General features: G+C 42.9%; 1 protein-coding gene across 1 annotated transcript in view; it reads left to right on the forward strand.

Annotated features, from left to right (window-relative positions):
- The first annotated feature begins 266 nt into the window (after positions 1–266).
- The window catches only part of LOC118946512 (uncharacterized), a 62519-nt gene continuing 46375 nt past the window's right edge, over positions 267–16410 (forward strand). The window contains exon 1 of the mRNA XM_036971627.2: positions 267–1466. Coding sequence (XP_036827522.2) covers positions 1344–1466 — 123 coding nt within the window. The 5' untranslated portion in view covers positions 267–1343. The remainder of the gene's footprint in view (positions 1467–16410) is intronic.

Raw genomic sequence — 16410 nt, forward strand, 5'->3', positions numbered from 1 at the left:
AATGTGTTATCACCCAAACGTTGCCATCGCTGTCATTTGTTGTCCCATTTCCTCATAAATCGAGTTTGCACAACGGTTATGGATACTAAAACGGATACGAGTTGACTACCAATGTTTGACTAGTAGCCGATCAGCTCTGTGAAAAGAGCCATTTGGGTTTTCTTAGTGAATTGGCGCTTTTAATTTGATGGTTGCTATGAAATGATGAGGGAGGGAAAAGAGAAGGAAAGAGGGAGGGCGGGCGGTCGGACGGGGAGAAAGTTCCTGGAAGACTCGCTGGATCACCGTCCCCAAACAGACATGTGCCACACACACACACACACACCTGATTGATTGTCAGACACAACAGAACCGGTTTTAGCTGTAGTGCAGCACCGATTACGCAGACGGGACTCTCTCTCCTCATCGACCCCGTTCCTTCTCACAGTGTGCGGAGGAAAGAGAGAGAGTGAAAAGGCGCCTCTGATTACTCCGACTGAACCGAGGCATGAGCGATACCCCCCTCCTCCTCTCTTTCTCTGCGCCGGAACCCGGGTGACTGGAGCGCGCGTGTCACAGTGACAGCTCCACCAACGAAAGAGACGAGACAGATTATCGGGGAACAGCCTCTGTAGCTTTGTTGAACACTCCGTGCTGCAACAGCAAACACCAAAAACTCACGCGCTCTTTTCAGAGAACGGACACAGCTTCTGATGCACCTGTGTCTGCATGCACCAGAGATAACTATAAACTCGGTGACTGGATTTACAGTTATACACCCACGAACTAAACCGTCTGGAATCTATCAGGAAAATAACGTTTTTTTTTCTTCCAGGGGCGCAATACACCTGTCGACAGCATCTAACTCTGCTCGGTAAATCTGCTCGAGACGTTCTCAATGCCATCAGATACCGCCACACTAAACACCCTCGCCTCTCCCCAGAACTGAAAGGAGAGAGGGATAGTCGAGAGAGGGGAAAGGGAAGACGGAAAGAGATATATAAATAATAACTATTCTTTACCAGGAGCTAGATTTCTCATTTTACTTGAACATTGCCATGGCAACCTAGGGCATCAACAGGCTACAAATCCTACCGCCCTAACTATTTAACGGACCCTCAGTGCATTACTCATGCTTATTTATGTAAGCAACCTGAATGATTAATTTAATAATAAAGAAGAAACAGTTTATTGAAGTTCCATTTTCCCGGAGCAGTAGCTGAATATCCTCGCCTCCCCTCCACTTGGTCGGACTCGGACACTTGACTCTGCTTCAGCTGGTGAAGAGTCCGGTAAGCCGTACGGACCGACGTCCGCAACACGCGAACCCCTGCGCATGGGGGAGCGTGGCCCCACAAGGTCGGATGTCGTGCAGCACGTGCTATTACCAGGTCATCAGCTCCACACACCTGAGCAACGGCCACTTCCGGCGTGTGAAAGGTGTCTTCAGGGGACCACTCTGTCTCACGGCCTCCAACCAATCACCGGTAATGTACCTGTGTGTGTGTGTGTATGTTTTTGTATGTTTATGTGGAAAATGCCAAGCCTTCTAAGATACTTTGGTGCTCAGGTGGAACCTTCTTTCTCTACAGATGGTGGTGCTGGCAGACTATCCTTCTAAGGGATCATTCGAAATTTAGGCAATTGTTACCTGGAGGCAAATGGAGTGTCATGCTTTTTCAATTTCAGTCAGCTGGAGGGTTTAGTATTTATTTCATTTTTATCCAGGGGAGGGTCATGTAATTTTTTATCGATTAAATGTAAGCATTTGTCAGTATTTAGGTATTGAATTTGACTATGTGGAACTTTAATGTACAACCCTGCTCTCTTTCATCTCCTCGCTTAGCCCAACTGTGTGGGCATTTAGCATTTGCCTTTCCATTGGCTGTTCGATCAGTCCCTCTTTGTGTTTGGCGTATCCAGAAGGTGGGCGTGTAGAGTATCTGGCGAATAAAATAGCATGTGTAGTGACAACGTTAGGCGCTGGTGCGCAACAGAATTGCTGCGTTCAAAACAACTGGGAACTCTGAAATCTCCGACTTCCAACTTCAGTGCGCTTTCTTCCGACTTCAGATTAAACTCTAAATTCAAAGTCGGAAACTATGGCATCTTTCTAAAGCTCAGACTTTCCGACCTGAAGATCACTGATGTCATGATTTTAACTTTTTTAAAATTTTTATCTGAGTTCCCAGTTGCTTTCAAAGCACCAAAAAATAAGCATGGCGCCATACAATTAAGCAAGGAACACAGCTTGTGAAAAATGATCTTCACAATAATGTAAAGGTTTCTTGCAGTCTCTGTCTGTGGAAGAGAGCCTATAAAAGTTCAATGGAATTTTGGAGTTGATAGGAGATGGTTCCTCAATGCGTAAAAAAGTAAATAGATGAATTAAATCTGGTGTTGGAGGAGTTGCGACAGAATGGAGAAGATAACAGTCCATGTGGATGGCTGGACTATCTGGATGCCTACGAGTTGTTCTCCTTTCCTTTTTGAGCGATAAGTTTATCCTAGGCCGCCTGTTATTTCATATAAATCTGATTAGTAAAAAAATATTTTAACATTAATGTTGTAAATGACTATTGTAGCTGGAAATGGCAGATTTTACACGTACAGTGGCCCATTATCAGCAACCATCACCCCTGTGTTCCAATGGCACGTTGTGTTAGCTAATCCAAGTTTATCATTTTAAAAGGCTAATTGATCATTAGAAAACCCCTTTGCAATTATGTTAGCACAGTTGAAAACTGTTGTTCCGATTTAAAGTATCTGGAGGATCAGCATTTGTGGGTTCGATTACTTGCTCAAAATGACCAGAAACAAAGAACTTTCTTCTGAAACTCGTCAGTCTTTTCTTGTTCTGAGAAATGTGTGGACACCAGGAAGACCCCATGAGAGAAATTGCCAAGGCACTGAAGATCTAGTACAACGCTGTGTACTACTCCCTTCTCAAAACAGAGCAAACTAGCAAACTAACCAGAATAGAAAGAGGAGTGGGAGGCCCCGGTGCACAACTGAGCAAGAGGACAAGTACATTAGTGTCAAGTTTGAGAAACAGACGCCTCACAAGTCCTCAACTGGCAGATTCATTAAATAGTACCCGCAAAAAATATGTATTTTTAATATTAGGCCTAATAGGCTTTTTGTGGAGAGAAGCAGGCTAATTGCTGAATGTAAAATTGGCCTAGGCCAAATCAACTGTCGGGGTAAGTTGCTGAGAGAATGAATCACTGGTTAGTGATGATAATATGGTTGCTCGGATGTATTAAATGGTTGCACAGGACAGACAGTGATGAGCACAGTGAAAAAGAATATCCAAACGAATTGACATCCATTAGAAAAATGGGAATCACTTGCAAACCACTTGAGCAATGAGGCAAGAAATGTCATGATGTAAAAGATGTGAAGGCTAAACAGCATTTCATTTAAATGTGAGTTTCTATATTATATTTTTCATTAGCCTACATAGTAGTATTGAAGCAGTATTAGCAGTTGTCACTATGACGACAAACACACCCTGAACCACTGAATGGTCTGTGTTACCACCTTAATAATAGGCCTATACAGTGTGCAGTAGGATGCTTTGATCTGTTGATTGACAGGTGTAGGCTACTGTAGAACGATAAACTTTCAGCTAGTGTGGATGCTCGCCAAAGTTTATCATTATAGTTATCGTCCTTGGTGTGGACCGTTCTTATTATTGCTCAGTGGTGTGGACGGCCCCTAACGCTTAAATTGGTAAATGCCGCCCTCTAGAAGATAGCATGAATATGGTATGAATACAGCAGTGTTTCTCAACCACGGATTGATTTGATAGAAATCCCAACTGCAACATTCAGACGACTAAGAATTGATTTTAATATTCCCTGCTAATTTGGTTTTGATTATCATTTTGGAGGGGAAAGGTTACATGCCATCCATTTTCATTTCAAAGAGGTCCAATTACCTCTAGGTATCTTCAATATAAATAACGTTCACTTCCTAACCTTTCAGAGTATCCTCGTAACCTTTCCTTAGTGCCAATGTAGCCTGGGTCTCTGGATTAAACTGGCCTTTAGTCTGAGTTGACCTCTCAATGCCCAGACTTTATCACCTTCTCTACATCTGTGTGTGTGTGTGTGTGGGGTGGGGGGGGGGGGGGGTTTGGGCATGCTCCAAGGGTCTCAAGTAATTCACACATTATTTATGAGTTGTTAATGTGAGAATGAGACGAACTGGCAGAGCTGACGGAAGAGAGGAGCAGCTGCCGTGTGAGTGTGTGTTTACTGTTCCTATTACCAGGCTGTCATGTTCGGTCTGATAAGAGGGTGTCATGAGGGAACAGAACCTCTATCTTCTACAGCAGGGTCTCCCAAACTCGGTCCTGCATGTTTTGGGTCCTGCCCTAGCACTACACAGCTAATTCAAATAATCCAAGCTTGATGAGTTGGTTATTTTAATAATAATGTGTGTGTTGTTATTTGTGTGTGTGACGTAAAGTTTAGTTAACAAACTATACAGTGCGTGGAGTCTTGTCGTTCTTGAACAAGTCTTTAACAAAGTCTTTAACAATTGAACCAACTTGTGGAGTCCTGAGGCCGTATCCAAGTTGTTTCCATATGTACATTATTATCATCATTAGTACAACGCTCCTGTAGCATCATCACTGGTTAGTCATTGTTCCAACCTTCATTATCACTACAAAGCTTACTTTCCTATAGTTATCTGAGGCCTGAGGGTTTAAGAGCAGCGGGGGAAGAGGGGGAGTGAGGAGAAAGAAGTAAAGAGAGTAGGAGAAAAAAAAGAGGTGGAATTAGAGAGGGGAGAGAGAGGAATTCTCTATACCCCTCAAGGCAAGGGACTCCTTACCCCTTCAGCTCTTCTCTCTCTGTCTGTCTGTTTGGAGAGGTTTGTCAGCACAACGCAGTACCCATTTTGTTCATTGCCTTAAAGTGGCCTGATGGGGTTATTTCAACTGCATTTCAGCATTTAGACTGTTTCTTTTACCCTTATTTTACCAGGTAAGTTTACTGAGAACGCATTTTCATTCATATCTACGATCTGGGGAATAGTTATAGGGGAGAGGAGGGAAGATGAATGAGCCAATTGGAACCGGTGCACTATTTGATTACTATAGCAGCACACCGCCATAACGGCAGCCGTCACTTATATGGCAAGTGTCCAATATTGACTTGCCTATAGCCAGTTAGTCACCAGGGGTCTGAACAGTGCTGTAGAAGGACATTAGTGGTGATCAGTAGAACACTTTGTGGTGGTCAGCACTGAACCAGTCTAACACTGATGTGGTGGAACACACACACACACACACACACACACACACACACACACACACACAATCAGGCCCAACTGAAAGCATTTCAGACTGGCACCTCTTGGCACGTATTGTGTTGAATACCAAACTGCCACTGCCAAACTTCCAGACACAGTCACAGTTCTGCTGTTTCAGCCTATTGCTGGTATGTGTGTGTATATTATACTGTGCTCTATCGTTACTGGTGTTTCGTCTGATGTCTAACCTATCAGTGAAATATACCTGTACATCAAAACAGTTTTAAGATGGTGCCGAGAAGAAGGTTGACGTTTTACGTGTTCCTATCCAATTGTGTTTTTGTTAGTTTCTTTGCGTTGTTTGTAACTGATTTTTTAAACTGATTTTGTACATAATGTTGCTGCTACTGTCTCTTATGACTGAAAATAACTTCTGGACATCAGAAGTGTGATTACTCACCACTAACTGGCAGAATCCTTTTTTTCCCTATAATGAGTCCGACGAGCCCGACGTGAACGACATACTGCTTTCCCGAGAACAGGCCCAGATCCCTGTCACTTGCGTGAAGAGAAGGCGGAGAAAACGGGCCGGAGGGCGGGCTGCCTTTGGAGAATTCGTAGGCGATCGAATAAACCCCCACTGCCTTCCATTCTGCTAGCAAACGTGCAATCTTTGGAAAATAAAATTGATGACCAACACAGAAGATTTAACTGCCTGTGGGACATTCAAAACTGCTTCACGGAGTCGTGGCTGAACGACGACACTATCAACATACAGCTGGCTGGTTATACGCTGTATCGGCAGGATAGAAGCCGCGTCTGGTAAGACAAGGAGCGGCGGACTATGTATTTTTGTAAATAACAGCTGGTGCACGATATCTAAGGAAGTCTCAAGGTTTTACTCGCCTGAGGTAGAGTATCTCATGATAAGCTGTAGATCACACTATCTACCTAGAGTTTTCATCTGTATTTTTCGTAGCTGTCTACATACCACCACAGACTGATGCTGGCACTAAGACTGCATTCAATGAGCTGTATTCCGCCATAAGCAAACAGGAAAATGCTCACACAGGGGCGGCACTCCTAGTGGCCAGGGACTTTAATGCAGGGAAAGTTAAATCGGTCTTACCAAATTTCTATCAGCATATTAAATGTGCAACCAGAAGGAAAAAAACTCTGGACCACCTTTACTCCACACACAGAGACTCATACAAAGCCCCCCCCCCCTCCATTTGGCAAATGTGACCATAATTCTATCCTGATTCCTGATAAAAAAGCGAAAATTACATCAGGAAGCACCAGAGATTCGATCATTAAAAAAGTGGTTAGATGAAGCAGATGCTAAGCTACAGGACTGTTTTGCAAGCACAGACTGGAAAATGTTCCAGGATTCCTCCGATGGCATTGAGGAGTACACCAGATCAATCATTGGCTCCATCAATAAGTGCATCGATGATGTCTTCCCCACAGTGATCATACGTACATACCCCAACCAGAAGCCATGGATTACAGGCAACATCTGCACTGTGCTAAAGGATAGAGCTGCTGCTTTCAAGGAGTGGGGCTCTAACCAGGAAGCTTATAAGAAATCCCGCTATGCCCTCCAATGAACCACCAAACAGGCAAAGCGTCAATACAGGACTAAGATTGAATCGTACTACACCGGCTCTGATGCTCGTTGGTTGTGGCAGGGCTTGCAAACCATTACAGACTACAAAGGGAAGCACAGCCGAGAGCTGCCCAGTGACATGAGCCTATCAGATGAGCTAAACTACTTCTATGCTCGCTTCGAGACAAATAACACTGAAACAAGCATGAGAGCCCAGCTGTTCCGGAAGACTGTGTGATCACACTCTCTGCAGCCGATGTGAGTAAGACCTTTAAACAGGTCAAGGCCCATTATCCCAGAAACCTTAGACCCACTCCAATTTGCGTACCGCACCAACAGATCCACAGATGATGCAATCTCTATTGCACTCCACACTGCCCTTTCACACCTGGACAAAAGGAACACCTATGTGAGAATGCTATTCATTGACTACAGCTCAGCGTTCAACACCATAGTGCCCTCAAAGCTAATCACTAAGCTAAGGACTCTGGGACTAAACACCTCCCTCTGCAACTGGATCTTGGACTTCCTGACGGGCTGCCCCCAGGTGGTAAGGGTAGATAAAAACACATCCGCCACGTCACCTACAAACAAGCAAGATTTCTGGCTCTCACAGACCTGTAACTTCTTCTTTAAGAGGCTCCTCTGTCCTCCACTCGTTACCTGTATTAATGGCACCTGTTTGAACTTGTTATCAGTATAAAAGACACCTGGCCACAACCTCAAACAGTCACACTCCAAACTCCACTATGGCCAAGACCAAAGAGCTGTCAAAGGACACCAGAAACAAAATTGTAGACCTGCACCAGGCTGGGAAGACTGAATCTGCAATGGGTAAGCAGCTTGGTTTGAAGAAATCAACTGTGGAAGCAATTATTAGGAAATGGAAGACATACAAGACCACTGATAATCTCCCTCGATCTGGGGCTCCACACAAGATCTCACCCCGTGGGGTCAAAATGATCACAAGAACGGTGAGCAAAAATCCCAGAACCACACAGGGGGACCTAGTGAATGACCTGCAGAGAGCTGGAACCAAAGTAACAAACGCCTACCATCAGTAACACACTACGCCGCCAGGGACTCAAATCCTGCAGTGCCAGACATGTCCCCCTGCTTAAGCCAGTACATGTCCAGGCCCATCTGAAGTTTGCTAGAGGGCATTTGGATGATCCAGAAGAAGATTGGGAGAATGTCATATGAAACCAAAATATAACTTTTTGGTAAAAACTCAACTCGTCGTGTTTGGAGGACAAAGAATGCTGAGTTGCATCCAAAGAACACCATACCTACTGTGAAGCATGGGGGTGGAAACATCATGCTTTGGGGCTGTTTTTCTGCAAAGGGACCAGGACGACTGATCCGTGTAAAGGAAAGAATGAATGGGGTCATGTATCGTGAGATTTGGAGTGAAAACCTCCTTCTATCAGCAAGGGCATTGAAGATGAAACGTGGCTGGGTCTTTCAGCATGACAATGATCCCAAACACACCGCCCGGGCAACGAAGGAGTGGCTTCGTAAGAAGCATTTCAAGGTCCTGGAGTGGCCTGCCAGTCTCCAGATCTCAACCCCAGAGAACATCTTTGGAGGGAGTTGAAAGTCTGTGTTGCCCAGCAACAGCCCCAAAACATCACTGCTCTAGAGGAGATCTGCATGGAGGAATGGGCCAAAATACCAGCAACAGTGTGTGAAAACCTTGTGAAGACTTACAGAAAACGTTTGACCTCTGTCATTGCCAACAAAGGGTATATAACAAAGTATTGAGATAAACTTATAAATTCATAAAAAATCCTACAATGTGATTTTCTGAATTTTTTTAAATCATTTTGTCTGTCATAGTTGAAGTGTACCTATGATGAAAATTACAGGCCTCTTTCATCTTTTTAAGTGGGTGAACTTGCACAATTGGTGGCTGACTAAATACTTTTTTGCCCCACTGTATATACTAGGCGGTGTCAGAGGAAAGCCCAAAATATTTTTCAAAGACTTCAGCCACCCTAGTCAGACTGTCCTCCCTGCTACCGCACGGCAAACGGTGCCGAAGCGCCAAGTCTAAGTGGCTTCTAAACAGCTTCTACCCCCAAGCCGTAAGACTCCTGAACATCTAATCAAATGGCTACCCAGTCTATTTGCATTGCCCCCCCCTGCCTCTTTACACCGCTGCTACTCTCTGTTTATTATCTTTAATCACTTTAATAACTCTACCTGTGCATATTACCTCTATTACCTTGACTAACCGGTGCCCCACACATTGACTGTGTACCCGTACCCCCCTGTATATAGTCTCGGTATTGTTATTTTACTGTTGCTCTTTAATTACTTGTTACTTTTTTTACTGCATTGTTGGTTAGGGGCTCGTAAGTAAGCATTTCCCAGTACACCTGTTGTATTCGGTGCATGTGACTAATACAATTTGACTTGAGTTGATTTGAAACACACACAGACAAGAACGCACAAATACACACACCTCTGATCCAAGTGTGGGGAATAAACAGAGCTCTCAACACTTCCCTCTTCAGCTGTCAGTCACACTACTGCAAAGATAGAAAGGGGTAGGGGCAGCAAAATAACTGTGTGAGATGTGTGTGTTTGTGTGAGAAAGCGATATGAATGTGTGATTCTCTGACTCAGATAATTAGAGTTTGACTTCAGCTCAGTCATTGTTAATATTTGATTTGCGCAGACTAATGAATTCATTACGGTTTTAATTGCGTCACTTTTGGTTGATAAATGCAAGTATAATATCAGCACTGTGCCCCTGCAACAGGACCACACAGGCAAGCAGGCACACACACATACAGGGAGAAAAATACCGTCTGGGCACTAAAAGCTAAACTCAGACTAAAGGACATTCTGATCCAGATGCACATTCAGTCTACTCTGGTGATTGAGTGCCTATATGGAGTTGTAGTAATGAAGTCCTGAACACACACACGCAATAACTCTCTCTCAGGTTTCCCACCTCTCTCCCTGTGGATTAGAGGCAGCTGTTTTCCTTTATGGTCATTACTGATCTGCACATTTGATCATTATTAACACACACCCAAGTAATTGGAGAATTTGATAATTACTAACCATCTGGAGCACCATTCTAGCTAATCACCTAGAGAGAAAGAGCGAGAGAGAGAGAGATGTGTAGAGGGAGGGAGAGATCTTAAAGGGAAATGTCACCGCTGGGGTGTTTTTTTCTGTCTCCCTACATAATTATGATGAGAGGGATGAGAGGGTGTTTCAGACATAATTATGCACTATTGCAGTATTTTAGAATTTTTGTTCAACCAATGATTGAGCCTGCTGTCTGATCTAAAAATGAATGGATTCATGTTTTGTAGCAATTTTTGTGGATTTTGTGTTTTGCCGATTGCATGATCACGCTAGCTGCGAGTAGATATGTTTGTCCTTGTTCAATAGAGCCATTGGACTTGTTACAAGAATGTTCCTATCTGCCAGGACATTGCTGGATATCTAGGTTGACTCATTGTCCCTGGTTTTTTAAAGATTACAGCCAACGGGAGCCCTATTTCCTTGTTCCCATCCTCTGTACGTTTACAGGTTCATGGGAGCTATGTTAACGTGCAGTGTCTATCCGAGATTGCTAAATATTTAGTTACAATGGCTTCTTCTGATGATTCCTTTTTCCAAGAAGAGCTGGATGACAATGTATTTGTTGTTATTTTACATAGGAACATACAGCCCTATTTATTTGATCCAGAAAACACTGAAGAGCAAGAAAGAAAAGTAATTGCGAGTCCAGCAAGTAGTGGCAGCAGCTCAAACCAGCTGGAAGAGGACTCGGGAGGGCAAATGACAAATAAGTAAGTTGTTTTGCGGTCGGTACAGAGCTACTGTAACTATACCAGCTCTCTTTTTACGCAAGGCAATATTGTTCAGTACAGTACAATTTAGTGATCGATTCAGCCATAACGGCCTTGCTAGTACCACAACAAGCCAAGCTAGCCAAGTTTCGCTAGCTACAGTGCCTTGCGAAAGTATTCGGCCCCCTTGAACTTTGCAACCTTTTGCCACATTTCAGGCTTCAAACATAAAGATATAAAACTGTATTTTTTTGTGAAGAATCAACAACAAGTGGGACACAATCATGAAGTGGAACGACATTTATTGGATATTTCAAACTTTTTTAACAAATCAAAAACTGAAAAATTGGGCGTGCAAAATTATTCAGCCCCTTTACTTTCAGTGCAGCAAACTCTCTCCAGAAGTTCAGTGAGGATCTCTGAATGATCCAATGTTGACCTAAATGACTAATGATGATAAATACAATCCACCTGTGTGTAATCAAGTCTCCGTATAAATGCACCTGCACTGTGATAGTCTCAGAGGTCCGTTAAAAGCGCAGAGAGCATCATGAAGAACAAGGAACACACCAGGCAGGTCCGAGATACTGTTGTGAAGAAGTTTAAAGCCGGATTTGGATACAAAAAGATTTCCCAAGCTTTAAACATCCCAAGGAGCACTGAGCAAGCGATAATATTGAAATGGAAGGAGTATCAGACCACTGCAAATCTACCAAGACCTGGCCGTCCCTCTAAACTTTCAGCTCATACAAGGACTGATCAGAGATGCAGCCAAGAGGCCCATGATCACTCTGGATGAACTGCAGAGATCTACAGCTGAGGTGGGAGACTCTGTCCATAGGACAACAATCAGTCATATATTGCACAAATCTGGCCTTTATGGAAGAGTGGCAAGAAGAAAGCCATTTCTTAAAGATATCCATACAAAGTGTTGTTTAAAGTTTGCCACAAGCCACCTGGGAGACACACCAAACATGTGGAAGAAGGTGCTCTGGTCAGATGAAACCAAAATTGAACTTTTTGGCAACAATGCAAAACGTTATGTTTGGTGTAAAAGCAACACAGCTGAACACACCATCCCCACTGTCAAACATGGTGGTGGCAGCATCATGGTTTGGGCCTGCTTTTCTTGAGCAGGGACAGAGAAGATGGTTAAAATTGATGAGAAGATGGATGGAGCCAAATACAGGACCATTCTGGAAGAAAACCTGATGGAGTCTGCAAAAGACCTGAGACTGGGACGGAGATTTGTCTTCCAACAAGACAATGATCCAAAACATAAAGCAAAATCTACAATGGAATGGTTCAAAAATAAACATATCCAGGTGTTAGAATGGCCAAGTCAAAGTCCAGACCTGAATCCAATCGAGAATCTGTGGAAAGAACTGAAAACTGCTGTTCACGAATGCTCTCCATCCAACCTCACTGAGCTCGAGCTGTTTTGCAAGGAGGAATGGGAAAACATTTCAGTCTCTCAATGTGCAAAACTGATAGAGACATACTCCAAGCGACTTACAGCTGTAATCGCAGCAAAAGGTGGCGCTACAAAGTATTAACTTAAGGGGGCTGAATAATTTTGCACGCCCAATTTTTCAGTTGTGATTTGTTAAAAAAGTTTGAAATATCCAATAAATGTCGTTCCACTTCATGATTGTGTCCCACTTGTTGTTGATTCTTCACAAAAAAATACAGTTTTATATCTTTGTTTGAAGCCTGAAATGTGGCAAAAGGTCGCAAAGTTCAAGGGGGCCGAATACTTTCGCAAGGCACTGTAGCTAGGAATGTTTGCTAAACCTAAAATGTACTGTAGTCTAGCATTATAGCTAGCTGGCTAACTAGCCTAGCTAGCCTCAGTGCCACTCATTAGGAAAATAAAGAAGAACTATACATACAGTACCAGTCAAAAGTTTGGACAAACCTACTAATTCCAGAGTTTTCTTGATTTTTATTATTTTCTGGTTGAGAGAATACCAAGAGTGTGCAAAGCTGTCATCAAGGCAAAGCGTGGCTACTTTGAAGAATCTCAAATATATTTGGATTTGTTTAACACTTTTTTGGTTACTACATTATTCCATATGCGTTATTTCATAGTTTTGAGGTCTTCTATTATTCTACAATGCACAAAATAGTTACAAAAAAAAAAAACCCTTGAATGAGTAGGTGTCTCCAAACTTTTGACTAGTACTGTATGTAATAAATTGGCATAACTGTTCCTGCTGTGTAAACTCACATTGAAACAAATAAACGTTGTTTTGAATACAAGCCATGTCTATTTATTTGCTATCTTGACAGACTAATTTACTGAAGCATGTTTACTTGCCTCAAATTAAAGTTTAAATGATACACCAACTCCCTGCATAATTTATTTTAGCATTAAGCTTGAAGCTAGTTTATCCAAATACATTTCAAGAATTTCACAATGAATTGATCCAGAAGTTGTCATCAACACTTTATTGGTTTCTGATACAGCTGTCGTCACTTGTCAATACATTTGTAAAAAAATATATAAAACACCACTATATACAATGTACTTGGAAAGTATTCAGACCCCTTGACTTTCCCCATGTTACATTACAGCCTTATTCTAAAATTGATTACATTGTTCCCCCCCTCAATCTACACACAGTACCCCATAGTGACCAAGCAAAAACACGTTTAGACATTTTTGCAAATTTATTTAAAAAAATAAAGAACTGAAATATGACATTCACACAAGTATTCAGACACTTTACTCCGTACTTCTCTGAAGCACCTTTGGCAGCGTTTACAGCCTCAAGTATTCTTGGGTATGACGCTACAAGCTTGGCACACCTGAATGAGTTTCTCACATTCTTCTCTGCAGATCCTCTCAAGCTGTCAGGTTGGATAGGGAGCGTCGCTGCACAGCTATTTTCAGGTCTCTCCAGAGATGTTGGATCGGGTTCAAGTCCGGGCCCTGGCCGGGCCGCTCAATGACATTCAGAGACTTGTCCCGAAGCCACACCTGCGTTATCTTAGCTGTGTGCTCAGGATCATTGTCCTGTTGGAAGGTGAACCATCGCCCCAGTCTGAGGTCCTGAGTGCTCCAGCATTCTGGAGCAGGTTTTCATGAAGGATCTCTCTGTACTTTGCTTCATTCATCTTCCTTTCAATCCTGACTAGTCTTCCAGTCTCTGCAACTGAAAAACATCCCCAGACAATGTTGCTGCCACCACCATGCTTCACCGTTGGGATGGTGCCTGGTTTCCTCCAGACGTGATGCTTGGCATTCTAAATAGTAAAATCTTGTTCATCAGACCAGATAATCTTGTTTCTCAAGGTCGGAGAGTCCTTTAGGACTCTTGGAAAACTCCTAGTGGGCTGTCATGTGCCTTTTACTGAGGAGTGGCTTCCATCTAGCCACTCTACCATAAAGGCTTAATTGGTGGAGTGCTGCAGAGATGGTTGTCCTTCTGGAAGGTTCTCCCATCTCCACAGAGGAACTCTGGAGCTCTGTCAGAGTAACCATCGGATTCTTGTTCACCTTCGATTGCTCAGTTCTAGGAAAAGTCTTGGTGGTTCCAAACTCCTTCAATTTAAGAATGATGGAAGCCACTGTGTTCTTGGGGACCTTCAATGTTGCAGAAATGTTTGTTACCCTTCCCCAGATCTGTGCCACGACACAATCCTGTCTCTGAGTTCTACGGACAATTCCTTCAACCTCATGGCATGGTTTTTGCTCTGACATGCACTGTGGGATCTTATATAGACAGGTGTGTGCCTTTCCAAATCATGTCCAATCAATTGAATTTACCACAGGTGGACTCCAATCAAGTTGTAGAAACATCTCAAGGATGATCAATGGAAACAGTCTCATAGCAAAGAGTTTGAATACTTACATAAATAATGGGTCTTTTTTATTTTTAATTTTTTTTCTAAAATCTCTAAAAACCTGTTTTCACTTTGTCATTATGGGGTATGGTGTGTAGATTGTTGAGGATAATGTTTTCTTTCCATCCATTTTAGAATAAGGCTGCAACATAACAAAATGTGGAAAAAGTCAAGGGGTCTGAATACTTTCCGAAGGCACTGTCCATACAGTTAAAGTCGGAAGTTTACATACACCAAATACATTTCAACTCAGTTTTTCACAATTCCTGACATACAGTGGGGCAAAAAATTTAGTCAGCCACCAATTGTGCAAGTTCTCCCACTTAAAAAGATGTGAGAGGCCTGTAATTTTTATCATAGGTACACTTCAACTATGACAGACAAAATGAGGGGAAAAAATCCCCAAAATCACATTGTAGGATTTTTAATGAATTTATTAGCAAATTATGGTGGAAAATAAGTATTTGGTCACCTACAAACAAGCAAGATTTCTGGCTCTCACAGGCCTGTGAGGCTCCTCTGTCCTCCACTCGTTACCTGTATTAATGGCACCTGTTTGAACTTGTTATCTGTATAAAAGACACCTGTCCACAACCTCAAACAGTCACATTCCAAACTCCACTATGGCCAAGACCAAAGAGCTGTCAAAGGACACCAGAAACAAAATTGTAGACCTGCACCAGGCTGGGAAGACTGAATCTGCAATAGGTAAGCAGCTTGGTTTGAAGAAATCAACTGTGGGAGCAACTATTAGGAAATGGAAGACATACAAGACCACTGATAATCTCCCTCGATCTGGGGCTCCACGCAAGATCTCACCCCGTGGGGTCAAAATGATCACAAGAACGGTGAGCAAAAATCCCAGAACCACGCGGGGGGACCTAGTGAATGACCTGCAGAGAGCTGGGACCAAAGTAACAAAGCCTACCATCAGTAACACACTACGCCACCAGGGACTCAAATCCTGCAGTGCCAGACGTGTCCCCCTGCTTAAGCCAGTACATGTCCAGGCCCGTCTGAAGTTTGCTAGAGAGCATTTGGATGATCCAGAAGAAGATTGGGAGAATGTCATATGGTCAGATGAAACCAAAATATAACTTTTTGGTAAAAACTCAACTTGTCGTGTTTGGAGGACAAAGAATGCTGAGTTGCATCCACAGAACACCATACCTACTGTGAAGTATGTTGGTGGAAACATCATGCTTTGGGGATGTTTTTCTGCAAAGGGACCAGGACGACTGATCCGTGTAAAGGAAAGAATGAATGGGGCCATGTATCGTGAGATTTGGAGTGAAAACCTCCTTCCATCAGCAAGGGCATTGAAGATGAAACGTGGCTGGGTCTTTCAGCACGACAATGATCCCAAACACACCGCCCGGGCAACGAAGGAGTGGCTTCGTAAGAAGCATTTCAAGTTCCTGGAGTGGCCTAGCCAGTCTCCAGATCTCAACCCCATAGAAAATCTTTGGAGGGAGTTGAAAGTCCGTGTTGCCCAGCAACAGCCCCAAATCATCACTAATCTAGAGGAGATCTGCATGGAGGAATGGGCCAAAATACCAGCAACAGTGTGTGAAAACCTTGTGAAGACTTACAGAAAACGTTTGACCTCTGTCATTGCCAACAAAGGGTATATAACAAAGTATTGAGATAAACTTTTGTTATTGACCAAATACTTATTTTCCACCATAATTTGCAAATAAATTCATTAAAAATCCTACAATGTGATTTTCTGGATGTTTTTTTCTCATTGTGTCTGTCATAGTTGAAGTGTACCTATGATGACAATTACAGGCGTCTCTCATATTTTTAAGTGGGAGAACTTGCACAATTGGTGGCTGACTAAATACTTTTTTGCCACACAGTATAATCCTTGTAAAAATTCCCTGTCTTAGT

Source organism: Oncorhynchus mykiss, chromosome 3 (genome assembly GCF_057628025.1).
Source record: "Oncorhynchus mykiss isolate SJ-2025 chromosome 3, ASM5762802v1, whole genome shotgun sequence".
NCBI lineage: Eukaryota > Metazoa > Chordata > Actinopteri > Salmoniformes > Salmonidae > Oncorhynchus > Oncorhynchus mykiss.